Source organism: Epinephelus fuscoguttatus, linkage group LG13 (genome assembly GCF_011397635.1).
Source record: "Epinephelus fuscoguttatus linkage group LG13, E.fuscoguttatus.final_Chr_v1".
NCBI classification, from domain to species: domain Eukaryota; kingdom Metazoa; phylum Chordata; class Actinopteri; order Perciformes; family Serranidae; genus Epinephelus; species Epinephelus fuscoguttatus.
The window spans coordinates 10,971,478-10,997,361 of NC_064764.1; the positions used below are offsets into that span (position 1 = coordinate 10,971,478).

At 40.6% G+C, this 25,884-nt stretch overlaps 2 protein-coding genes across 5 annotated transcripts in view; one reads left to right on the plus strand and one right to left on the minus strand.

The window, feature by feature from the left end:
* The window catches only part of agr1 (anterior gradient 1), a 97,862-nt gene extending 72,380 nt beyond the window's left edge, over positions 1-25,482 (plus strand). Inside the window, exons 1-9 of one of the 3 annotated variants that reach the window (XM_049594650.1) lie at positions 20,191-20,274; positions 20,546-20,578; positions 20,722-20,840; positions 21,027-21,090; positions 21,547-21,599; positions 22,278-22,354; positions 22,584-22,647; positions 23,381-23,464; positions 25,313-25,482. In XM_049594650.1, the coding sequence (XP_049450607.1) occupies positions 20,744-20,840; positions 21,027-21,090; positions 21,547-21,599; positions 22,278-22,354; positions 22,584-22,647; positions 23,381-23,464; positions 25,313-25,362 (489 nt within the window). In that variant the 5' untranslated portion in view covers positions 20,191-20,274; positions 20,546-20,578; positions 20,722-20,743 and the 3' untranslated portion in view covers positions 25,363-25,482. Of the gene's footprint in view, positions 1-20,190; positions 20,275-20,545; positions 20,627-20,721; positions 20,841-21,026; positions 21,091-21,546; positions 21,600-22,277; positions 22,355-22,583; positions 22,648-23,380; positions 23,465-25,312 lie in introns of those variants that run through there. The other 2 variants (XM_049594649.1, XM_049594651.1) reach the window with 2 other exon arrangements.
* On the minus strand, positions 75-19,741 carry traf3ip1 (TNF receptor-associated factor 3 interacting protein 1). Of its 2 annotated transcripts, XM_049594635.1 has the most exons (16): positions 19,481-19,741; positions 17,657-17,725; positions 16,133-16,294; positions 15,400-15,528; positions 13,977-14,414; positions 13,814-13,885; positions 13,326-13,349; positions 12,815-12,890; positions 12,350-12,370; positions 10,757-10,844; positions 9,486-9,578; positions 8,893-9,028; positions 8,777-8,813; positions 8,559-8,635; positions 3,014-3,231; positions 75-2,623 (listed from the first exon to the last, which is right to left on the minus strand). In XM_049594635.1, the coding sequence occupies exons 1-16, from the start codon at positions 19,601-19,603 to the stop codon at positions 2,458-2,460; spliced, it is 1,929 nt and encodes a 642-aa protein (XP_049450592.1). In that variant the 5' UTR covers positions 19,604-19,741; the 3' UTR covers positions 75-2,457. The 2 variants fall into 2 exon arrangements, with proteins under 2 accessions (XP_049450592.1, XP_049450593.1); XM_049594636.1 differs by lacking the exon at positions 13,326-13,349.
* Positions 25,483-25,884: the final 402 nt, after the last annotated feature.

Below are 25,884 nucleotides of genomic sequence, written 5' to 3' on the forward strand. Positions count from 1 at the left end.
ATTTCTCGTAACTCCTCTCAACATCAGTCACTACTCCTCGTTGACTCTTTAAAAAGAAGAAGAGGAAACAAGTATTTATTGCAATGTCACCATTTATTCACTCCACTACAAAAGTATAGAATTATTTGAACTATGATACAATCTTCACATATACATAATATACAGTTTAAAGAGAAACTCAGGATATGATACAAATAGTTTACAGTGTACACTGTCCTTTCATAAGACATATCAGACGTATGATCATGCAGGTTCTCCTTTTGTTTGAATGATTTTATTTAAATTTGACTTTTCAACAGGTTACATTATATTTAATGGACTTAATATAATACTGATATAAAAATAGAGTAAATCAGACTAAATGAGAGTACATTTTAACTGCTGCTCTGAAACACATCAGTCAAATGAACAGCATTAATGCAGATATTCCCCACTGAAGCACTGTGCCCCATTTGTAAAGATCTATCAGTGTAATTTGCCTTTTCTTTCCCGTGGCCGTTGATGCCCATGAACAGTCCAAACAAACCAATCAGAAGCTCTACATTCTGCCCACTGGCACTACTGGCTGTCTGTTCTACCCAACAGCCCAACAGTTTATAGCTGTATTGAGATGTTGTGCCACCTGTCATATTGGTAGCCATTGGCTCTGACGAGGCAGTGGAAGTGCAGAGAGGAGAGAGTCTAACTATAGTGTGTATGGTCATCACATTCACATCCAGGAAAAATAGTTTTGTACAACTGGACATTATAAAAACACATTTTTGAAAATATGGATTACATTCATCAACCAGAATGTCATAGTTTTTTTCATTTTTTAATATAACTTCCTGTAAACACAGGCAGTCTATATCTGCAGTAAAACTAACAGAGGTAGCAACTGCACATGTACAAGTAGACACGACAATGTAAACTTACATTGGTGCTATTACTTAAATATGATAACTGCATTTTCATTCAGAGTGAGATAGGCCACTGTGGAACCATGGCTGACTTGTCTGCTTGTTTTGTTTTACTGTATTTTATTCACATATGGATGGCATTATTGGAATTTTGAGGAAAACTGGGACAGTGGTTACTTTCAGTCTCACATCTCTACTATCTAGTATTGCTTCATATCTCATAGTAGCTACATCTGTAAAGCACAATTCTCTAAGTCTCAAAAGGGGCTAGGAAAAATATTACTATATTACACACACACACACACACACACACACACAAAGAAGCAATTTGGCAAACCCTACAGTACAAACAGAGTGGAGTGACCTCCATGATGGTAGCTGTCCTGTTTGCTCACTGCAGAAATAATGGATATACGCTTATGTTTCCCTGAAAGTACATTACGTGGGTGTGCCTGGGTAAAGTTTTATAAGATAACCTGCCTTCTAAAAAAATAAAAGAAAGAATTTCAACACTGCTTTCTTTCTTTCCAAAAAGTTAAAACAACTTGAAGGTACACCTCCCCTTATCACTCTGTGAAAGTGCAGCAGTGCTTCAAAAGTGGAGCAGTGAACTAACATACAGGTATTGTGTGTGTGTAGGTTTTTACAAGATGGGATACGGTTGTTGTAAGCACAGGAAAAGGTTGCTGAAAACAGTATAAATCTATTTTTCAGGGAGCATAGATTGATGGAGGAAGCTTGAAGAAAAAGGTTTAGAAGAAAACGAAAAAATCTGTATGACATGTAAAAACAGATCATCAGGACATAAGCCCTAGATTTCTGCATGCAAGCACTAGAAACTTTACTCCTGTGATCAGCCAGTTGAGTGTGACACGAGAATATTTAATTACTGTTGTGCAGCTAGTCCGACACCACTATAGCAGATGTAATTATTATAACAATCTTGCTTACTAGTCCAATACAGCTGCACGTCCCCTACGCTGCAGTGCATCAGTCCAAAGTCCTCTCAGCCAGGAAAAATAAGAAGTGAGGCAATGGCAACAAAATGTGCCACACTTTAAATAAACTTGAAATTTCAATTTTCAATTGCAAATCAAACTACCATGCCTTGTTGTTCAGTTTGGAATATGTAGGGCTTTAGATGAACTCACCCTGCATTAAATACAACTACCTAATCTAACTTTCAAGTCATCACCTGTGCACTGGCCCATTCCACAAAGGCACCATTACAGAAAAGGGGTAAACGAATGGGTTGTTAGTGTGCACAACAGGAAGATATTTTTTATTTATTAATTCATTCATCTGTCAGTCAAAGTAGATGTTAGTCAGACCTCCAAACCATCAAATAAAGCTTTTATTTACCAATATCTGACTGATGGTGTCTGATATGTTTGGATCCATCTCCTTTGCTGATAAAATCCCTAAAAGTGCAGTGTTTGGTCCTGCCCCTCATCATCTCCAGCAAAAAATGGTCTTACCATTATTCAGAATGAGACACTGTTCATCCCTAAATCTTCAGTGCATTTTCAGTTTTCCTCTGTAGATCATGTTGCTCACTTCAGGCTCTGGAGGAGAAGTTGACTCCAGTCACCATCTTCTGGATCTTCTCTTCATTCTTCAGTATGTTGGACTTTACAGCACAGATCTTGTCCTGCTGGTCCTTGATCAGCTGCTCCAGCTCGGCTAGTTCTGACTTGAGAGGCTCCACTGCTCTGTCCGTTGCCCTGCAGTAAAACACAGAGGGGATTATTAATTGTTTACATGCAATAATATGAAAACAGGTTGAGAAATTAACCATAGTGTCCAGAAAATACAGTAACGAAACACTTAGCCGTAACAAAATGTTACTCAAGCAGCCACATCAGAGATGCTTAACACTATTAATTCAAGATAACAGAAGTATAACAATGCATGTCACATAATATTTAAAATGACAGTGTGAGTACATCCACATATAACCTGTGTTTTAAAAGAAAAAAAGGTAGATGGTACAAGTGTAACAGAAATTGATAGGAATTTTCTTGTGAAACTGCAGCACTTTTAATGAGAATTTGAGTCTGTATAGCTGTGCTAGTACTACACTTTTTAGTGTGTTGTGTATGTGCCAACCCTACCTCTGCTCCTGCAGCAAGGCCTGTGCGTGCTCTTTGTTCTCCCGCCGCCAGGTGTGCAGTTCAGCCTGCATGGCGTCCATGTCCTCCTGTATGTAGTCCATGATCTTCCCCAAAGGCAGCGTGCTACGGCACACTGTCTGGATGGATGAGCGGAGCCGCTCTATCTCCCGCGTCACCATGTCACGCTCTTTCTTCCGCGCCGCTTCAGACACCACATTCTGAAAGTGAAGTTGGTGAATACAATGGGTGAGGTTTGGAGGAATTAAATCTGTGGTGCTGCAGACTTACAAAGAATATGAACATTAAATAAAATTCGAGGAGCGTAATGTTGGCATTCGAGGATGACTGATTAAATTTCACGAGCGAGTTCTTCTACATCAAAGTCTTAATGTTTTCATTCCATCTGCATGATTTAAACTGAACGCTGTATGAAACAGCTGTATGAACATACAAAGCACGCTAAAAACACTTGTGTGTCCCTAGACCAAAACATAATAAACCCTCTTTAGGAATTCTACCTTTGCCAGCAAAGTCTCAAATGCCCAGAGCCAGAGCAAGGCTGCATTTAGTGGTTTAGGATTTCAAGGCTAAAAATGTTAGGCAGGAATTCTACCAACCTAGCTGTATATATAAAGATCAAACGTGCGGCTGAATTGTGTTGGCCAAAGTTGGGGTACTGGTTGATGAAGGCCTCCAGTGTATGGAGTGTGGTTGGGGGGGGGGGGGGGGGTGTCACCATATCCAAATTACTCTCAGTCCCTTGATGGCGAATAGGAGGGAAGGTATCAGGGAAGGACCTCCCTTGGCAGGGAGCAAATCCAAGGATGTTTGCTCAGCTGGGCTTCGCAAGGCCTCAGAGTGTGTGTGTGTGTAATGCCAAAGTACTCTGTATCGCAACCCTAAAGCCACACACACACACGCTCACACACATACACCAAGCATACAGTGGACACACATAGTCCCTCTGCTCTCTCTGTCTTTAAGTCTTGTTTATTTTAGTAACAGGCTGTGGCAGTGGGGTTATTTTACTACAGTATTGAGTAACAACTACTACACTTATGCCTCCTTTCAAGTTCAACTCTTGGCCCAATTTATACTGTTTGGCTCCACAGATGGGAGCACCTGCCCAAATGAGGCAGCAGACATATTTGTGATAGTGTATAAACTAAATGACAGCTTCCTCTTCAAAACACACAATCTGTCACATATGCTTGGCATAGCTGGCACACGTAACATTTCCCTTATCAAGCTGCCTCTGAAAACAAACCAAACAGCTCAGTAATTACAATTTGAAAAGGCACTTTGACTAGACAAGACCACACTGCAGAAATGACATCAAACATAACTGTTTGCCGTCGTGTCTTTTACAGGAAGCAAGTACAAATTTCTGACAACCTCACTCTTTGTTACCTATTTGTGGTGGTTTGAGAGTGTGAGGGTTGAAACGCCTTGGCTCAGTGGTCCCCTAACAAGGTGGGTGGCTTTCCACTGGGCGCTGTGAACCGTGCAGCTAGACAAACACTCTACGGCTCATTCGGCCTGCCTGGCTGCGGTTTGGTCTGCGCGGCCCAGACAGGACCTGTGGCTTCATTCTATTTGCCGTCCCCTTGCAACCTGGCCCCTCCCCCTCTACTTCTCTGTTGGAAAATAAAAAACTTGGCGTGAAAACATGACCCCTGGTTCGTGTGCACTCTGTCCAGGTGGATATAAATCACAGCTTTATGGAGGTCTCTGTCGGGGTCTACGAGACCTGTGTGCTCCTAGTTTTCCTTTTTCTCACCCAGATCACAGAACAATATTTAGACGTGGTGACCGCAGAGGAGTAGGAGGTGAGAGAGGAGGAAGGGGTGGAGACAAGGCAGGTTTTCCCATTATCTCAGACAGTGATGAAAGCCTCGGGCAATGGGGAAGACACAGCATTCAGCTGGCGCTAAAAAGGGCAGGTGGACTAATAAGAGGAGGTGTTTTATACAGTATTGTCTTATAGATTAAGCCTTATCTATCTTGTGGAAGCACACACAATAATTCTTAAATTTTGTTTTCATAAGCTTTTATGTTGTTGGACAGCAACATAATTCACTTACACTACAAACTCTCAGCTTAGGTCGACTTCAAAAGAGAGCCAGCAGAATAAAATGATCATGGATGTATTGTAACATTGTAACGTGAAATGCGCCCAGTCATCACATGCCTAATCAGCTTAATTAGCAAATGCGTGCAAATATGTGATTTATGGACTGCTTGTAGGGATTTTCTGAGGCAAGAAAAAGACATTCTTCAGTGACGAGAAAAACAGCGTGCACGCACAGAACCTGTCAGCAGCGGAGCAACCTCTAGGGTATCATTAGCAAGGAAAGCAATAATTTAGACGCTAGCTAACAGCGAGAGATTAGCTTCCATCATAAGGAGAGAGGCTTCATTCATTCATTAATCAGATTCCCTTTGGTCAAAACAGGAGGATGAGAGACACATGTTCAAACCTCTCATTAGAGCTGCTTTGCCCACGATCAAGCTGACAAATTTTAGTGATTATAGCAGGTTGTGGCACAGCAAGTCAGTTGCCAGAGAAACTCTTCATGAACTCAAGTGAACTGCTCTTTTATCATCACACACACAAATAAGAGAAAAAAAAACCGATTTGTCAAAGGACACATAGTTGATTGAAGTCCTGTGCAGCAACTTTAGAGCTTTTGGAAACAATTCTACTGGCTACCGGTGACCGTTTGAAGACACTGAGGTGCGTCCCAATGATTTTTAACAAAGTGTTCCTGTAGAAGACCTGAGAGGTGAGCCAGGGAGCAAAGCATAGAATGAGAACTGGCTCTGGATGTTGTTTATGGGCTTCCTCACCATTTTTTCATAGAGGGCCATTCAAAAGTCTTCCTAGATCATAAAAATAGCTCGAACTCAGTGAGGTGAAGAGAAAAGCTTACGGCTGCTGAGGTTACAGGATGTTGTTGCAGGGTCACTGTAGCCCCTTGGGGAGACAACTGAGATCATCACCCTAGGCTACAGGGTGAACTGAAAGGAAACTTCCAAAGGGACCGCTGCAGTGACTGAAAATGGAAACTGTGTTTTAAAAAAGGTGGCCCATTATTCAAATATTCTCATAGGGAGAAAAAGCCATTTTAAATGCCTTGCAGATATGACTTCTGATCATGGCTATGCTGTTGAGCTTGAGGTCTGGTCTGATAACTGTGGATGCTTCAGGTAGGTACTCCTCATAAACCTGACCAAATTCCTCTAACAAGTCAATATGACCTCTACAAAAGTAATATGACTAATGGAATGCCACAGGGCCATTTCCTTATGTTTCCACAAAAAACGCTGGATGTTTATAGAGACACAGAGGTCTGCAGAGAGGAGTATTTATTTTCTTGACAATTCTGCAGAGAGTATTCTGGCCCTTCTCCTCCGTGACTCTCACTCAACAGCCATCCATTTGTATGCCACAGGGTTTATTTATACATTACAAACCTTCATCAAGGCTAATTTGATGGGGGTAAAGAACAGGGGGGAAAGAGTACACAAAAAATTCTTATGAAAACGCAGCTGCTGCAAGGGGCAGATTTTGTCTAAATAAAAAGAGAACTATCTTGGAATAATATACAATACGGCCGAGGGGTCATGAGGAAGGGCATCCCCATAAATATACAGCAAATTCTTCAGTCACACACACTGTGGTGGGACATGGCAAAACACAATCATTTGACTGTTTAGGAATTCCCTTTATTTACATCTGAACAGCAATGGGGCAGCTAGGCACTGGCATTAACAATAGCAGAATTAATTCAAAAATGACTAAGAACATAAATTTCGATGGGGGCAATAACATATAGACTGGATTTTCATAAAATATACAAAATGGTCCTAAGGCTAACATTTTTGAACTGAACATGATGTCAGATCTTAAATCAGGACGGTTTGTGACTCATTCCGACGCAGTGTTTTGATAAACACTGGCATTTTAAGAAAACAAATAGCAGTGGCTGAAATTCCAAACCCGTCATACCACATAGAATGAGGAAGCTCAATATTTACATTTTTTAACCCTGCGTGTTTTGGCGTGATTACAAGAAAAAAACGACTCCATTAAGCTGACCTCTCCACCCTTTCATGTCAGGAAGGAAGTCATTACAGTTCTTTATACAGCTGACGAGGCAAGGCCAATAATCACGGAGGGGCGGACTGAACCTATGTGCAGACATACCTGGAATAAGCTGCCGGTGCAGACCATTCAAGACACTCTGAAATGAAGGTTTGGTACCCCTGAAAACTGAGGAGGCTCCATTAGGAAAATTAGTTTAAACTCTACAGGGCTATGCTCATGTTACACAAAGAGCTCTGCTATTTTGCCTGTGTTTTTGGTTTGTTTAATTTTTTGAAGGGAAGTGTTGAGGTGGGTAAAGACATTTAAAAATTGCATTTAACACACGCGTGAAGTTGGTTAAATACAAATCCCTGTCAAGCTATTTCAGTTCACTGGTGACTAAGCTGAGACAACTTCAGGTGTGAGTTACGAGGGACAACGTCTGAAGCCGAAGTTAGGAGGGGATAGATCGGGGGCCTTTACGCATGAATGACAGTCCAAAACAGTGCATCCATCAGAGTCAGGGTGGTCAGCTAGGAGGGGATGCTGGGAGAGTATGCTTCAGTGAAGAGGACCACCCAAAGCAGACAGCGTACGCCACCTCACACCATGGACGACAGACCAAACTGTAACCTTCACACTGATTCACACTCCAAATAATGATGAAAGACGGCTCTCTCTCTCTCTGGCTGATAAATATGCTGACAGAGGGGAATGTATGAGCAACAGCAGTAATGCTTCACCTTGGAAAAAAAAGGTTTATCTTGTCTAATTTAAAGTCTAAATCCAATAGAAAATATGAGAAAGAAGGAACTTAACAAGAAAACCTGACAACTGTGTGCAGCAGGGTTTTAATGGAGGGCATTTACAACAAAATACAGGACTTAAAAACCTCAAACTGGTTATGTATTGTGTGTTTTTTGAACAAACACATTCACACAAGGGGAAGGAGTGAGAACAGTCAGAACAAGATCGCTCTAAACGATATTTCCCAAGATGGCAGATACTCTCAAACTGCACACAGAACAGAGAGGTCTGTAATCAGAATAAAATAAGCATACCTAAGATATTGAGCAACACCAGAAAACAAGCTCATTTTGCTCCAGACATCTTGATGTGTGTATTAATTGTGTGTGGTCTGTTAGAGGCCATACTTCTGGTTATTAGCCCCTCGGCCTCAGTGAGGGGGAACATTTCTGTGGTTTCAAGGCGGTGCAATTACACCTCTACACTCCATTTGTTTATATCATTCTTTTGATAATATCCAGTATTGCACTGGGCCTTTCACTGCGGTTGAAACGTTTGCCCTGGAGAGCAACGCTTCCAGAAAGAGTGGTTCATAGAACTGATGGTGAGATTTAATGTGTGTTCTGAGTCACTGATAAGAATGAGCTGTAGAGAATGAGCTGATGCTGCCCTCTAGTGGAGAACTACTACTACTGTAACTGTACATACCTGTTCTTTAGATTTGGGGGCAGATGGGGACAGTTCATAGTCTTTCTTGGTCTCAAGGATCTTTTTCACAAGGCCACCTACAGTGAGGAAAACAATGAGAGGAATAGTTAAGGTTCTAATTTCTCAAAGAGAATCAAGAGAAAATGTGGCAATATTGCTCTTCTAAAATAAGAAATACGGGGGAACTTAAAAGAGACAAACAAAAATACAACATGTACCATGTTTGTCTTCACTGTCGAGTTCTTGTGCAGGCATCTGTAATAGAAAAAAATAATAGATAACTATCCAAAACTTTCACTTGGCATTTGAACAACTCGCTGTTCAGGTCACTTACCACCTCCATCTCAGGAGCATCTGAAGGTGGAGGTACTGCCTCCTCCACAAGAAATTGCTCATCTTCATCCTCCTCATCTTCCGACAGCCTCTTTCCATCCATGATGACTGGTGCTGAGGGCTTGGCACTGGACAGCCTGGAAGACAGACAAAGAGCTTGACTCATTTCTAGACTTAGAACTTAGATAGCTTATAAGGAGAGGCACATGCCATGTTGTGAACAATTTTATCCAATACGACTGTTGACAGGTTAGACTTGTTCCACTTGCTATAAGTTATAATGTACTAAGGTAATGATCTATCTCTCCCGCCGGCAGAGACTAAATTTGTGTTCACAGTGACAATGTCTACTTAATGGATAAGATGGATGTTATCAATCCTTCCAATAGAGAGGATAACCTACATATAAAAGGTTAAAGAGCATGTATTTGTGAATATATGGAGGCCCTTCATCAATTATGTTGAAGATTTAGATTTAAGAGATGCTCAAGTGAATGGCTAATTTCTGTGGACAATGCTTGAATGCATGTATGTAAAAGTCCGTATTTCATGGTGTTAAAATGACACATTGATGAATATGAGTAGTTAAGTCACCTCTCAGCTGGGGTCACATCAGAGTAACTCTCCTGCTTCTTGACTCGGGGAGGTGCTGGACGAGCACTACTGGGCCGTGGTATTCGCCTGTTGCTGTGGGTTGAAAAGACAATAAGCTGTTAAACTAACCATTTTGGGCCTAAATATGTTTGCACTCATAAAAGTACTTCTTGTTTTGTTTCATGAGCTATGTTTCTTGACTTCTTTTACAAGCCAAATCCTCTGTTAACAGCTCTCTGTGATTTGCCAAATGTTCGCTTTGTGACAGCTACACTGAGTCATTCAGATTTCAGGATGACAACTGTTGCTTGGAACAGTAAACATTCACAATATCAATAACAGTAAAACAACTATGACACAGCTGACCACCAAATCCGTTGCTACTATTAGTCAGTCAAAGAATAGAACATTCATAATTATCCAAATTAAAGGGCACCTACTTAAATGTCTCATCTAATGGAGCTGATCCTAGATCAGGCACAAGAGCAGACTGAAGTTTCATAAGCAAAACTACCCTAAATGTCAAATAAATAAAGCAATGCAATAACATTTGTACTACACCCTCAGAAATTCTCACATAATTTAATTAGCAGCTCAACATTCTCATAAATGCCATAAATGTATTTATTTCATGGATATTGTGCAATATTGCATTAGATTTTGTTCAGGTGTCAATTCATTTGTGTTGTGTTGATGTTTGACAGATGTAAGAGGCTGTACACATGTTGCGTCTTTAACCAAAAACGCCAAGGTCAGGTGCTGGCCTTTATCAAGCCAGCTTTCAAGACCGCGGTGGCAGGTTGCGTCTGAGGTTGCTGAGAAACCTTAACAAGTACGGTATCGTAGCCTCTTTACCTGAAATCCTGAGAGCATAGCTGACCTTCCATATTTACCACAGACTTTACAGAAGAACAGAAAGATATCAGTCAGCTGTGATTGGTTGTTGCTCATCATGATATGCGGTGTGTACTGCTGCATTCCAAAAGTTGAACTTGTTGATCTCAGGGTGTAACCATCGCACCCTGGAAAATAAGCACTCTGTAACGCCTGCAACAGTGCTGCTCTGGCTTTGAGGACACCTGCTGCGTGGCTACATTGAAAACAATGAATTTAAGAGCGCTAAAAATGCGGCATGTGAACGGCCCCTGAAAGCTTAAGAAGTGGAAGTGAGATTTTTGTATGTGACAAACCTGTGTTTTTTTTGTTGATTAAGAGTAACGTTTAATTAGTGTTTGCAAAATGAGTGAAGGTTCAGGATAGACTGCACAGACCTGGAGGCCATGTCGGATGGTGCTGAGGAGCCTGCAGCATCTCCATTTTCCGGGGGAACAGGTCTCTGGGCCAACAGAGCATCTCCGTCTGTTAAAGGACAGCAATAACTTGTAGTCAGCTCAGCATAGAGAGGATTAGGCCTGTCCTTTGCATGATGAACGCTGACAATTAAGTAGTACACACATTTATAACAAGAACATACCAGTGTCCTTCTCTCAGCTAAATGCTACCACTCTGACAAAGCTAGTTCATAACACCATAGCAAAGGACACGTAAATTCAGCCATGTAACTTCAGCTGTAGCCTCCTCACATTTAACTCCAACCCATGCTGATTGTTAAGTGCTTCTTCTAAAACTCCACACATTCCTTCATGTACTTTAGAATTTAAGCAGGAAATGTGGGATTAATGGGAAGACCAGCCATTTGGCCTATAAATGGATTTTATCCTGTTAGACTTAAAGGTAGAGTCTGGAGGATTTTCCAGTTGCTGTTTGTAAACACACATTCAAATTTGGCCCCTCCTATCAGGCTCAACTCTCCCAGGTGTACAGAGCCTGGAGGTACAGAAGAAGGCTTCACAGAAGAGGTTCAGGCAAGGCTTGCGCTGGTGCACGCTCGGGCACGGCACCTGCGCTCTCTCATTGGCTGGGGAAATCTCCGCCCAGAAGCAGTCCGAGCTCACAAAAACATCTAAATACAGTTAAAGGGCAGGAGCTCTGCAAACAGAGACACCACCACACATGAGTAGAAGTCCATAGGTGATGATTAAGCAGGATTTCATTTGTATATGTCTATATTTTGTTTTGTTTGGAAATCCTCCAGATCCTACCTTTAAGTCTTAATTTTTCTGGAATTTTTAACTTTTTCTTTAGTTTTGCTAATCTCTTTTTCCCAACTACAGCTCCAACAGTATTCAATGCCTTCACCTTCTTGTGAAAGGAGAGGGAATGTCTCTTTGTTTCACATCTCCTGAGATTTCTTCCTTCTTCCCTCTGTGCTAAGGTTTTTTTCTTTTGAAAAATTTCTCCTTGTCTTCTCGGTAAGTTTGGGCTGGGTTGGGAACTGTTGCTATTGAAAGCCTTTGAAGCACTAATATTGGCCTCTACAAATAAACTTGACTGACTTGCTCAGACATTAGAACAAAGAATATCATTATCCTTAATCACTGTGTGTGACTGAGTCACTCAGTGAGTGATTGCACCCACACTGAGTCACTGTGAAGCCTAAACCCAAAGGAGCACTCTGACATTATAGGGAAGACACTTCTTTGTCATCCCTGACTCAGATTAGAAAATCATTCATTTCATGCCTTGTGCTTTTAATACTGAGATTGCAGTGTGCTGAGGTAAAAACCATACCAAATATGGCTTATTTGGTATTTATGTGAGTGATCATTTTCAATATGTTATTTGTCAGTTATAGAATCCTACCATGGGAATCCCTGAAATGCATTTTAGATTAAGTGCACCAACTTTCCTGTCACGTTGACACCATTTCCACAAGGAAAATTCTTAAGTGAATGTTAAAACCTCAATATTCTCCTCTTTTTTGCATGCAACTGCACAAGAGAGATAAGAAAGAGAACATTTACCTCCCTCGCTGTCAGATTCATCTGTTGGAGAACAGAAAAAGACAAGTCATTGTAAGTTTTCTCTCTAATACATCCATAAAAAATATTAATAGCATGGTGACACACAAGTACAGAGTATGATAAACACATGAACCAGTAGGCTGTGTATCTTTGAAATATTTTTAGGGTGTTGTTTTTTGGAAAATGTTTTCTTCCAGTCAGCACTATAAAGCGTTTGTTTCTGCCAACATTAATCCTGATGAGTCACTGCTACCTCCCCCTGAGGAAACTACTAAGTGATTTTATTGGACAAGTTGAGTGCAAATAGAAAGCTGTCAACTGTAAAACTAATTTGGACATGGTAAAAATCCCTTCTGTCAATGATTAAAGTGAAGTTATTTTAGACATCTGTATTAACTATGTGAGATATGCCTCACTGGTGTAGGTGATTAAAATAGGGTGCTGGGAGATATGGGAGGGTGTTACCTTGACCTCCAATCTTGGGTCTCCGCCTCTGCCCTTTGGCAGATGAGGGCCTGGGTATTCTAGCTGGACTATCAGGCTGTGAGAGACACAAAGACAAAATGGAGAAAGATCCAATTTTAGGACAAGAATAATATAGAGAAGACCTGTCATACCCATTCATCATCATTCTCTTTGGTAGGCTTGGAGTACACTCAAGTATTTTGCGGCACTATTAAGCACCAATAAACGTGAAAAAATAACTTTTAAACCACGCACACAGACAGTCCTCTCCATGAAAAATACAAAAAATCTAAATTAGAAAACAAGAAGAGGGAAGTGCGGTAGTAGGATCAGCCTACAGTGCTGTTCAAATCCAGTACCAGCCAAACAAAAAAATACAATATGACTTAGACTACCAATAAATATATCCTTAAGTGTCATACTAAAAATACAATGGCACTGGCATGTTGAAAGAGCAGCAAAGCAAAACTGGCAATGGAGATAAATGGTGAATTGCAGATTGAGTTCTTACCTGGTTCTCAACTGCTTCTGCAGTCTGCACAGGCAAAGAGCACAGCATTACACTGTGCACTTAACAGCCACATTATCAGTTATACAGATCATAAGATGATCAGCTATACACTATAGCCCAAATTAACACTAAACCAAGTAGCCAGCCACCCCCAGGACATTGCAATGGTCACTACATAACACTAAAATGCAATATACTGTATAGCTCTAATGTTCTAAAAAAAAAAAAAAAAAAAGTTTCTGCAGGGTTGAATACCTCATCATCTGGTTCCTTTCAAGAATAATAGGCACAATGTAAAAACATAGAAAACAAGTTGCATGAAAAGTCAAGTTTAATTGAACATGTGAAATCAGTGACCAACTCTATGTTTCCTTAACTGGCTGACTTGACATACAGGGAACTCTGCTACACCCAATTACAGATGAGAAAATCTAATGGCCCCAATGTTAGACATTATATTGTGTGAGTTTTCTATGGGCAGAACTTACTACTGGCACGGATTTGGCTGTTTTGCTGGGCTCAGGGCTGGGTTTCTGCTGTGGCTCCTCTGATACTCTGGCCTAAGCAAACAAATACACACGGAATGTAAATAGTGGCAGTTGTTGGTAACATTTAAGACATGAGTGGGGTTAAAAGGACAAAGGGGCATACCTTGCTGTCTCCACTTTTTTTCCTCTCTTCCCCCTCTTTGTGTCGCTCTCTCTCTTTCTCCCGGTCTTTGTCTCTGTCTCTTCGTTTGTCTTTGTCTCTTTCCCGGTCTCTGTGAGAATCCCTATCTCTCGTCTTCTCTCTGCCTTTGTCCTTCTCCCTGTCTTTATCCCTTTCTCGATCCCTCTCTCTGTCTTTCTCCTTGTCCCTGTCTTTGACTCGTCCTTTGTCTTTATCCTTGTCTCGATCCCGGTCACGGCTCTTGTCCTTGTCGCGGTCTTTGGCGTGGTGGTCCTGTTCACTGCGGTGGTGCTTGTCAGAGCGCTCCCTGTCGCGTTGGTGCTCTTTCTCCCCATCTCTGCGTCGACTCTCCTGTTCTTTGGGCTGGTCTGGGTCCTTCTGGTCCCGGCTCCCACTGCGCTCTGTAATCTTTTTCTTCTCCTGGAATATTTCATGCCAACACAAAGGGTAAGGACTTTATGTCAGCTACGTCTACATATTGGTGAACTCAGCATTTGATCATCTCTAGCTATATGTTAACAAGACATGGGGGAAAGTCACACATGTGCAACTCACAAGCAAGTCTCAAGTCTTTACCTTCAAGTCTCAAGCAAGTCCCAAGTTAGTTGTGGAGAAAATCAAGCAAGTCAAGTCAAGTCCCTGCTATAAGTCAATGGGACTGAAGATGGAAATTAGCCACCTGGCTATAATCTCGTGCATTTACATGTAAATGTCCATTAATACATATTGTCGCATTTTTAAAAAAATAAATAACTCAAATCTCAAGCAAGTCAAGTCGAGTCATTACTCAGGTCAAGCGAGTCACAAGTCAAGTCATATGTCACATACAGCAAACATCTCCTCATGAGCCACTAGCTACATGGCCTTTTGAATATGCTATGAAAATGTCCGGTCTCTGTAGGCAGCCCAGGCTCCGCAAATGGCAACAAAAACATTTGGGTCCAGGCTGCACCAACCAGCCAGCGCAAGACCAGCGAAAGCAAGCACACACACATGAACGAGGTTTCCATGTCTCACAGTCTTGCGCAAGCGCACACGTGAACGCAGTGTACAGAGAGGCAGTTAGAGCTACAGGCTACAACGAGGCTCAAATGACATTTTTCCAAACAACCTTTCATGTCGGGGCTTCAGGACACTTGGATCACTACGGATGAGTAGTATGGAGATATTTTGTGGTTTCAATTATGTATTTTTGGACATTTGAATCTGGGGCACCATAAGCCTCCATTAGGTGGAGTGTGCTTTTAATATTGCTTTAAAGCCAAGTCTTCTCGAGCCTGACTCAAGTCAAGTCATGTGACTCGAGTCCCCCATCTCTGATGTTAACACAGACAGTACATTTTCCACCAAATGTAGGATTGAGTACCGTGTAATTCCATAACTTAAGTGTTCTAAGGACTCTCACCTCTCTATCCAGATGACGTTCACGTCCCTCCCTGTTTTCCTTGTCCTGGGACCTGGAGGTGCTGGCCTTGGTTTTTATGTCCACTTTTTCTCCAGCAAGCACTCGCTTTACTGCATCATCACTGGACATCTGTAAATCAAGTGCAGGAGAACCATTCAGTTTAATACAGTTATAGAATTAATGACTAATATTAATGGTTGTTTGAGTATTTAACAAGGAGGGTGGCATTTTTTTTATTGGATTTATCAGCAAGCATGTAGCACATATTTGACCAGCTGACTTGTCTGGTTGATTTAGCTTCACTAAATGTATCACAGTTGAAAAACCTGAAGTATTTCTATTACAATTGTAACCAGATGTCTTCAAAACGGCAACAGCAAAAATGCTGCCTGAGATCAGAGAGGAATACACACATTCTACCTGACATCACTATCCCCTGGCACCAGCTCATCTGTTTACACTCCATCTCCAGGGTTCAATTAAAATATTTCAAAAGTCTCCCTGAGGCAGCTAGACAATTCTCCCATGAGTAAAATATTTTGATGTGAAAAATAACACACACTGAATCTTCTTTTTTATGTAGCGCCATCATTGTAGTGTTTCTCCAAATAACAGAAAATATGATCAGTGAATGAACTGGAGACACTGGAAAACTGGAGAGTAAGGGAGCGTTTTCGATTTCCCATTCAGCTTTTCAGCGTGTGTGTGTGTGTATTATCCCAGGAACACGGACCTTGTTGATGCAGCACTTGGCAATGGCCTGCAGCAGCTCATTGGTTTTCTCGGGCTCATGGCCGGCCACAATGCGTGCTGGCTTTGCCGCCAGGGGCTCACCGCTCACCAGCATCACGACATCTATTGCCTTCTGGAGGAAGACTATTTTAGAGTCCTTATCCTAGAAAGAAATAACGATATGATGAGGTACAGGTGAGTGGGCAGGAGAGATACAAGATGGGATGTGGTTGTGAAAGTAAAGGAACTCCTGTGAGAATTATTTTCCAGTCTAGTTTAGAATGATTAAACCCTTGAGATGTGCACAACCTTTCAAGGTTCAACACAGGTTACCCCAGACATGCAGAAATTTTGCAAAGTTGTGCATAACTGACTGATTCAACTACTTTCTTGGGCCAATGAATAACATGCTGGCTTTTGTAAGGCAGCAAAAAAGAGGAAATGCAAAACCTGGATTTACAACAAGGACTGCTGACACAAAATAAAGAACAAATACCCCCTCCTCCTTTGATTTAATTATTGCATTTTTGTATGCATGTAAATAAAACAGACCCTATTCCACATAAATGACCCAGCTAAGCGGTCCTTCTGGTCTATCAACCTGCTGCATCTGACAAGCCTGCCAACGGTGTAATATAAGGACCTGTAGTTAATAGGAATAAGCACACAGTGTTATCCTGGATGACCCAGCTGAACAAAGATGAAAGTGAACTATTAGTTAAAGGTTCTAAGAAAGAGAACCTGGACACGGAATTCATCCTGAGCCAACAAACATGAAACTTTGGTGTCATCATTGACTTAGAACTAAACTTTAAGGCCCAGGTAGGGTATGTCAGCTGATCTGTTCTTATTGATCTAAAAAACGCAGCCACAGTGAGATCATTTCTCTCTCCAAGCAACACAGAGAGACTAATAGATGCTTTTACCTCTAACAGACTAGACTACTGTCATGCACTCCTCTCAAATCTACCCGAATCAGTCATAAATAACCAACAGATCGTCATTTTTATAGTGATTTTACAAATCTGTTAGTAGTTCACAGAATGTTAAATGTCACCAACGTACAACAACCGCAAACTGACACAATTTAATTCAAGTAGCATGCCTGATGTAAGGCATCTAGTTTCGAGCAGTGACATTTATCAAAACCTAGCATCTTTCTATCCAGTATCGACTTGGGGTCAGCTCTCAAACAGCAGACTTGAGTTCTGACACCTTGGCAGGCCATCGAAGTCATGTCCTGCCAGATCCTCTCACTCAGTAAGTCACAGAGGCAGCGTGTAGAGTTACTCCCACACAGACGCCTTCAGACTGTCCCATGTAACGCACACGTGATCTCATGCAAAAATAAAGCTGCTGCTTAGGACATAAAAACATATTCTGTACACAATCAAGCACATTAACAGAGACAAATTAGCGTGAAGGGAACACTGTCAACCAGTGAATAGTGATATCAGTTTTGTGCATCAGGAGACCAGCGGTTACGAAAGTTTAACCACGTGGAGACAGAGTGTGATCAGCTTACCTTAACGTTATCTGACTTCATGTCATTTTCCTCATACAGGCCTTTCAAAAAACCTGTGGTCCTGATGATCTGAAAGTGGTGAGAGGTAAAGGTTGCACATTTAGTTGTCAGATAATTTGCAATTTGAACTGTTACATATTACGTAAACAACTATTAGGCAACTATATGACAGCATTAGCTTTAAGTGGCTAATCAGAGGAAGGGACTCACACATGCCGACACGCTTCCCTTTATCAAATATACATGACCTGCAGTGAAATATTAAACTACTCAACAGGTGGAGAGTGAGAATGAGATCTCACTTCTGTTTAGAAAAGTGAAACAGATTTTACTGTGCTTGACACCTTGTGTCAAAGGATTCTGATGTGTGTAAAATGTTGGCCGTGAAAAACAGAGAAAATGCAGTTGAGAAAAAGTGTTTTCATAATACAGATCAGATTAGACTTTGATTTCACATGAAATTTTTCTACAGCAGAATGGAAATAAGTTACAAGCTCAGGGCACTAACAACAAAGTGGGCAACAGAGTTGATGCAGTCTTTCCTGTGTTATTTTATGCAACACCTATATTTCTGGTACCACATCTATTTCATCCATGTTACCTGGCCTTTAACTGCTCAGATTTTTTGGAGTTTATAACTTGGCAATTGTATGAATTCCAAGTTCAGTCTTGATAACATCAATAAATTAGACGGTGCAGTAGTCACTACTCAGCTTTCAGATATTATGAAATTAAATACCAACACAAGTTTTGTTTTAACCTTATTCAGGAACCACTTAGTTAATGCTTTTTGTTGAGGAAAAGGGGCATGTTATATCTAAATTCTCTATCTGCGAAAGACAACTTTCTTTATATCAGCTAACTCATCCAGTCCACAAGGAGTATACTATCTCCATGCTGTACAAGGAGTATATGAAAGCAAAAGGTTGATTGGTAAGTAGTAGCTGACCCCAGTTTGTACCTGAACAGCTGCTGTGGCTAAACAGATACCAACTGCCAAGGAATCAGACATTTAACCGTGAAGTACATCACTAAGCTTCTCATCAGCCTTTCCAAAAGGGACTCAAGGTTTCAAGTATATCTGTAACGTGCTCACATGTGTGTGTCTTAACTTTGCAAGCAGCTTTGAATAACAAAAACAGAATCAAAAACGGTAACACTGTTGTACACATACATAGCTATAAATTATGACACAAGGTAAGCCTTAATAGCCGTAGGTGTTATCAGACAGCCCAGCTGCAATAAGCTGCTAAGCATTGGTGAGCTCAGCGCGACGGATTCGAAGAACCAGACAAATTTAACCAACTTAGTACTTACAAATGTCACTGTATTTAGCTTATAGTGGATAAAATTGGTTTGTTGATCCCTGTGTGTGCTCTGGTCGTGCCTAGCAACAAGACGACGCCGTAGACACGGCTAGCTAGCTTACGTGCTAACTCACTTTTTAAACTTCTAAGGCCACCTCATTTTGAATTTTCAATGAACGTTAGCAATTATTTCTTTGGTTAATGGTCGACCATAAGGAGTGAGCTGCTTGGCCAACCTTATTCGTACGACAGACGGATTGATAGCTTGTGAAAAGCTGCAGAGGCAGTAATGTTACTGCGAAATTAAAGTTAACGTTAGCTAACTTATTTGGTTAGCATTGTTCATGCTAAAGCTGTTATGTTAGCGAGGTAACTGGCTAGCTTGTCTGTGTTTTTAAATTACATAGGTGAAGTTGGCCTTAGCTTTTTCATAAATATGGGCAACAATGGCTCATAGAGTTAGTTAAACGGACGCCAGGTTGCTAACGTTAGCATAGCGTTAGCATGTCAGTCTCACCTCACTGAAGATATCATGAAGGTATCGAAACGGCGGCTTGCTAAGCAGTTTCTCTGTGAGAGGCGGCTTCTTTATCACTTTGCCCAGCGTGTCCTGGGTCTTCTTTACCACTGCCCCATTCATGGCAGCGGTCGAAAGTAAAGCTAAGACGTTTACACGCAGAAGCGACGGCAAAAAACTAATATGGAGTAAAAACAACTTGGTGGCTCTGTCGCCTGGTTGCCATGTCAATATACAGCAATCCCACAGTGCATCATTAACGAAGACTGCGCCTGCGCAGAGGGTTATGGTTGCTAAGCGCTGCTTGTGGCCATAGCAACAGCTAACAATCTGCAACAAAGCTGTAGATTAGATAGATAGATAGATAGATAGATAGATAGATAGATAGATAGATAGATAGATAGATAGATACTGTACATGGGAAAGGGACAGTATGAGTAAAAACTCTTGCAGTATTAACTTACTCTCTGTTTGGGTAGAAGGACAAATCAGATATGATGAGTATAAGGAAATGCTTCTGTTTATGGAAAGCTGAATGGGCCTTTTTGAGCCAGATCCCCCAACAGTCCATAAATGCATGACTGCTAGGCTATAAATCAGTCTCTATCTCTCTGTATCTCAGTTCCAGCAATTCAGACAATGTACATGATTCAACGAATAATAAGTCTTCTTCACATAGAGAGCACAACTTTGATATACCTGTCTGGTGAGTTCAGTTAAGAGAACACACATCTGACAAAAGGGAAGGGATACAGAAGGACAGGCTCAGATGCTTGTTGCTCTGTGCCGTTGAGGTAAGAAATCTACTATATGCAATGTCAGCAGAGAGAAATACTTGAATAATTGCCAGTGTTTTTTATCATACCTTGATATAATAGCTTCATGAAACTTGTTGCATATAACTAGTGATACTTTTAGGCACTAATGTTTTTTAAAGTTATAATAATGTTTCTGTGATGTATCCATTTTTGTAGAAATAATACAAAGTCAGAAACAGTGAAGTAGAAGCTTCTATATTATGATGTTTAATTATCTCTCATCTGTTTGTTTCTACTGCACACACAGCCGAGGGAATCTCAGCCTTGTCAAGCTTGTTTGGTGAGTTGTCTTTGCAGAAGCAAACATGAACCACCGGTAAAGCATGTTGTAAGTAAAACCTGTGATAGCAGTGGGCCAGCAGCATAAAAGTCTCTCAGGTGAACGTCTCGCTGATTTTCAGCTTAATCTAACTGCCATTGCAGGTCTCTCAAAGGACAGGAAGTGATGCTTCGTTGGGTCTTGTTGGCTTTGTTCCTTGGTGTCTGTGCTGGTGCCGGACAACAGAAAAAAATTAGCAAGAAAGCTCAGTCCCTTGCAAGAGGTGGGAGATTTTATTTTTCTATTTTAAGAATTACTGAACTACTGAATTTATATCTGTGAGCTTGAGTTTGCTAGTTTTCACAAATAAGTCCTGAATTTGAATTGCCAGTGATTCAATTAATATAATGGAACCACAGAGAAGTGTACCACACATTGCTGTTAACTTCATTGCCGTTTTGTCTTGCAGGATGGGGGGACGGTATTAATTGGGTGGAAACTTATGAAGAGGGCCTTTCAAAGATGGTTGAAACGTAAGAATCTACACCCTCTACACCTTGATCCAAGCCTTGAATAGTTGTTGATTCTGTTTGGATATGAGTTTTGATTGTGAAAACAGAATGTAAATGTGAAAGTGCAATATGTGTGCTTCATTTTGTTCATCTGTATTCTCAAGATTGGATTGGAGCCTTTTTGTATGCAATCTGTGAGCGTGCTATAGTTTCAACCTAATGTGGCCATAAGGATGATGAAGTGACCCAATGGTTAAAGTTGGGATTAAAATAATGTATAATGCAGATTTGATCTATGACTGATGGAATACAGAAACTTAAATGACATTTTATTTGTCATTATCCCTTTAAATTCTTCCATATGAAACTTGATTTCTCAGGGATGACGTTGTGTAATACTGCATTCACACCCATCATTGTGGTTATTGTGTTGAGGAATGTGTTAAGTTGTCTTTCTCTGTGGTTTTGCTCCCACAGTCAGAAGCCTCTGATGGTCATCCATCATCAAGAGGACTGCCCGCACTGTCAAGGTACAGTAGTCACTCTGGTATATTACAGCTGGAAAACAAAAAAAAAGAATGTAAAGAAACATAGGCTTGCACATCATGCACTGTCCTTCTCACCCTGATTTGGGCTTGGTTTTGTGGGCATCACAATGGGTGCATTCCTTAATACCTGCCAAGCAGGCCCAAGCAGGCTATGAAAATAGATTAGAATCTTGTTCATTAATCACACAGCTGGTTTCCTGAGTGTAAGCTCAGTGGAAGTCTCCACGGGCGTTTCTTAACACATGAACAATAAAGACCGCCTACAGGGGAAAAGTCTGGCTTTTACTTTTGACTTAAATTAGGTATAAGGAGAGAAGCAGAATATTTTACAGCCTGCCTTTGAATGCCACAAATGCCATGAATAACATACCAGCACTCATCATTACTCAGGTCGGTCCCTGACTCCATTGTACTATTTGAGGACAATTTAACTAAGTTGGGTTTCATATATTCAAAGCGTATTACATTGTATGATCTTTGGCAAGAAGACATCACATGTGCAAAACTTGTTCCTAACTAGCCATGCTTCATCTGTGTTTGTGAAAAAGTAAAAAGGTAAAGTGCATGGGCTAGAAGTTTTTGCCATCACTATAACGCATACTTTAAAACCACTTATTTTTTCAAATCATAAATCTAAGATAAACTAATTTATTTCAACAGCTCTGAAGAAGGCGTTTGTTGCTCAAAAGACGATCCAGAGAATGGCCAGAGATGATTTCATCATGCTCAACCTGCTGGTGAGTGCAGTGGGCTTGTATGACGAAATCTTATTTCAGTTTAAAACAGTGTACTCGTGTAGACATTGCAGCAAGTAGTAATGAAAAATGTAGACTGAGTGACTGATATAAAGAGGTATTGTGTTGATATTGGATAGCTGTAGTGGATATAGAGTTCTTAGTACAAGTAGATTTTGCAACCGGACACATGTTCTTTGTTCTAGAAATGTACTTAATGTGTTTTTTACAGGTAGAGACCACGGACAAGAATATGGCCCCTGATGGCTACTATGTTCCCAGAATCCTCTTTGTCGGTAAATACTCACACCATTTATCATAATTTAGAATTCATTAATACATTTTAGTCTAATAATCATATTTACTTCCATTTTAGTGGGTCCTTTGAGAGTCCATCAGACAGTCCATCCTCTCTCTTTCTTAACTCTTTGGGATCATTTTCCATGTAATGAGCTCAACACAATTCAAACCCAAATAAGGGTTTGTTTGAAAATTCTCAGAACTGATTTTTGCATCGTTTTGAGTCGCTAAAAAAAGATCTCACAGTCGCTTTTATGTCTTTTTAGCTGAATATACAGATTGGAGCAGAACAGACGGCATAGACATGGCACTGATGAGAAGGAATACTGGCTAACAGAGTCAGTAGTTATGTATTCTTAATGATGGTGTGGGAAGAGTTGGGGAAACTAGGGCCAGATATTCAGTTTTTACACTCAGTCCCAAATAACCACTCATTTGGCTGAGATGTCACCACATGGCTTCTCACTGAAACGGACACCTGTCGCCTGTTAGCCTCTCTGTCTTTCACACATCCTTGCTTTATTTTAAACTTCATATTTTCACCACTAGTTGCTCTTAATGACTGTTACAGAAACACAAGCAGTTAACAAAATGAATGGCAGTAATAGCCATACAGTTAATGATCAGATAATGCTGATGTTTAACTATGTATGTATGTGTGTGTGTGTGTGTGTGTGTGTGTGTGTGTGTGTGTGTGTGTGTGTGTGTGTGTGACATGTCTTTCTGCAGATCCATCCAGGACTGTGCGCACAGACATTAAAGGAAAGTACGGGAACTTCGGCTACACCTACGAGCCCAGCGACATGACATTCTGTGAGTGACCGTACACTCTTTCTGCCGCACACCTTATCTGTCAGCAGCATGAAGATAGACTGAGCCCCTGCTGATCTTCCTCCCTCCATATTTTGACAGTGATGGCAAACTTTTAGTATGAAATGGGTCTGACAGAGAAAACAGGAGGCTGCATCGATGTTATAGAGGGAGGCAGGTTTTAGGTTTCAGCAGGAGGGCATTAAGGAGGTGGGAGAAGTATTACAGCTGCTGTGCTCTGACTGCTTCTAGAGATACTGTGCCATTTTCAACACATCCTTGTTTCCAATTTGGAGAATGAAGTTTTGGTTATATAAACTTTTTTGGCCAGTTGTCTCAGAGAATGAGGAATGTAGTTTTGGTTATATATAGTTTTTTGTCCAGTTGTCTCATGTAAATGAGCTCACTGGGTCTTGAAAAAAAAGATTTAATACATTGAGGTATTTCAACCTGGAAGGCAATCAGACTAACTACTGTGCTTTAAACCTTAAGGATAGGCTAACTCGCTATGGACTTCATAATAGAAAGCTCCTCTGGGCTTCAGAAAACTGCAGCTCTGCTTCCAAGACATGTTTGTAAAAATGTGTTCACCATTTAATTTGTGCCAAGGCAAAATAATAGAAACACCTATTCACACAGCATACGTTGAACACTTACTGTAGTTGAGCACCCTGAGGTGAAAACAAACCACACCTGCATTTTGTGTTGTAGAATTAAAATCTAACCTGACTTGTTTTGAGTTTGGCCTGGATCAGAAAGTGCAGACTCTGCAAAGGCAGTTTGACTGAATTCAAGTCAGCGTCACTTGCCTTGTCTTAATTGGCAATTCTGTCTTATTTGGGGTTATATTTATCTAGATACAAGAAACACGTCTTTTAGAGATCTTCCAGTGTGTTTTGACACATATTCTGTTTCAAACTTTCAAGACAAAAACATCTCATTTCAAGTTTTGGTCTTTTGTTGCACACAAGTTCATCTTAAGTTCATCTGTTCAGCCTGTCACATTCTACTGATAGTAATGGTGCTTCAGATGGCTTACATCTCATTCAGTTATGTCATTATTAAGACTATAGTCTGAGCGTAATTATTAGACTTCCCTTTCTGATGGACAGAGCACATTGAAAGTGTGATCTGCTGATGGTGCTCGATGAAAAGTAACAGGGACAATAAAGTCATTGAGATTCAACTTCAGGGGATCACGAGTATCTTAACTAAATCCCCTCCCACTCCACCTAGATATTTTACTGCTAGATAGTGAAAACTCTGACCTTCTGGTAGCACATGTGGAAAACTCAGGGCTTTGCTAAAGTTATGTGGATTCACCCTCTGGCGACCATGAATACATGTACCAAATTACATGGCAATCCATTCAGTTGTAGATGAGATATTTCGGTTTGGACCAGAGTGGTGGACCAACAGATTGACACTGCAATGACACATGATAAGATTTTGGTTGGCGATGTGACTCAGTGTTTGACACAAATGCCTCCCCAACCAGAAAGTCATGGGTTTGAATGGAGCAGTGCCAGGTAGTATTCAGGTCTTACCTGCAAGGAGTATTATCATCAAGAAATAGATAATAGTAATCTTATTGTAAGTCATCGAATCTTCGAGAATTGAATATTAGTTGGCTTGTAAGTGAATTAACTACACAAAAGAAGAGGTCCTTGAAATGATCATTTTCATATTATTTTTAGAACTTAAGTAGCTGCACATCCTGATTTATTTTAATGAATATATCAAAGTTTGTTGTCACGTAAATGTTATGTGACATTTTTGCAGCGTGCCTTTTTGTCGGCAGGGCAAATTATTTATGGTCTTTCTCCTAATTTGTCCTTTCTTTCTCAACAGTAATCAAAAACATGAAGAAAGCCAAAGTCCTGATGCACACTGACCTTTAACATGGCTCAATCTGACTTTTCTCGATCTTCCAGTCATGCCGGGCAGCCTGCTCAGTGCTCAGCACCAACATGTTTACACACTCCTCAGAGCTCAATAAAACTATGATACATGAACAGAAAGTAAGGTGTCTATTTCTTTTCCACACAACAGTAATGGTGCCAATAGTAATTGGTATTGAAGCTTACATATAGGAAAATGTAATAATTTATAGTTCAACTTAAATTCAAAACTAATTTATATTTTAAGGCGAGACACTTCAGGTGAAAACAGTTATTTCATAGTTTTTGCCTCCATAACATGTCTTCTGTTAGACAAGTGGAAGGAAAACATCAAAAATACACACTTAGGTGTTTATTTTATTCCAGAGTCCTGTTCTGGAAATGTACACAAAAGGCACAAATTTATTCAGATAATGCCTCATTAGGATAATTAAACATAGAATTTCAGAAATGATGTAATACAAAAAATAATTGCCTTACTATGAATAATCAACTGGGATAGTTTCATGGTGGTATATCTCT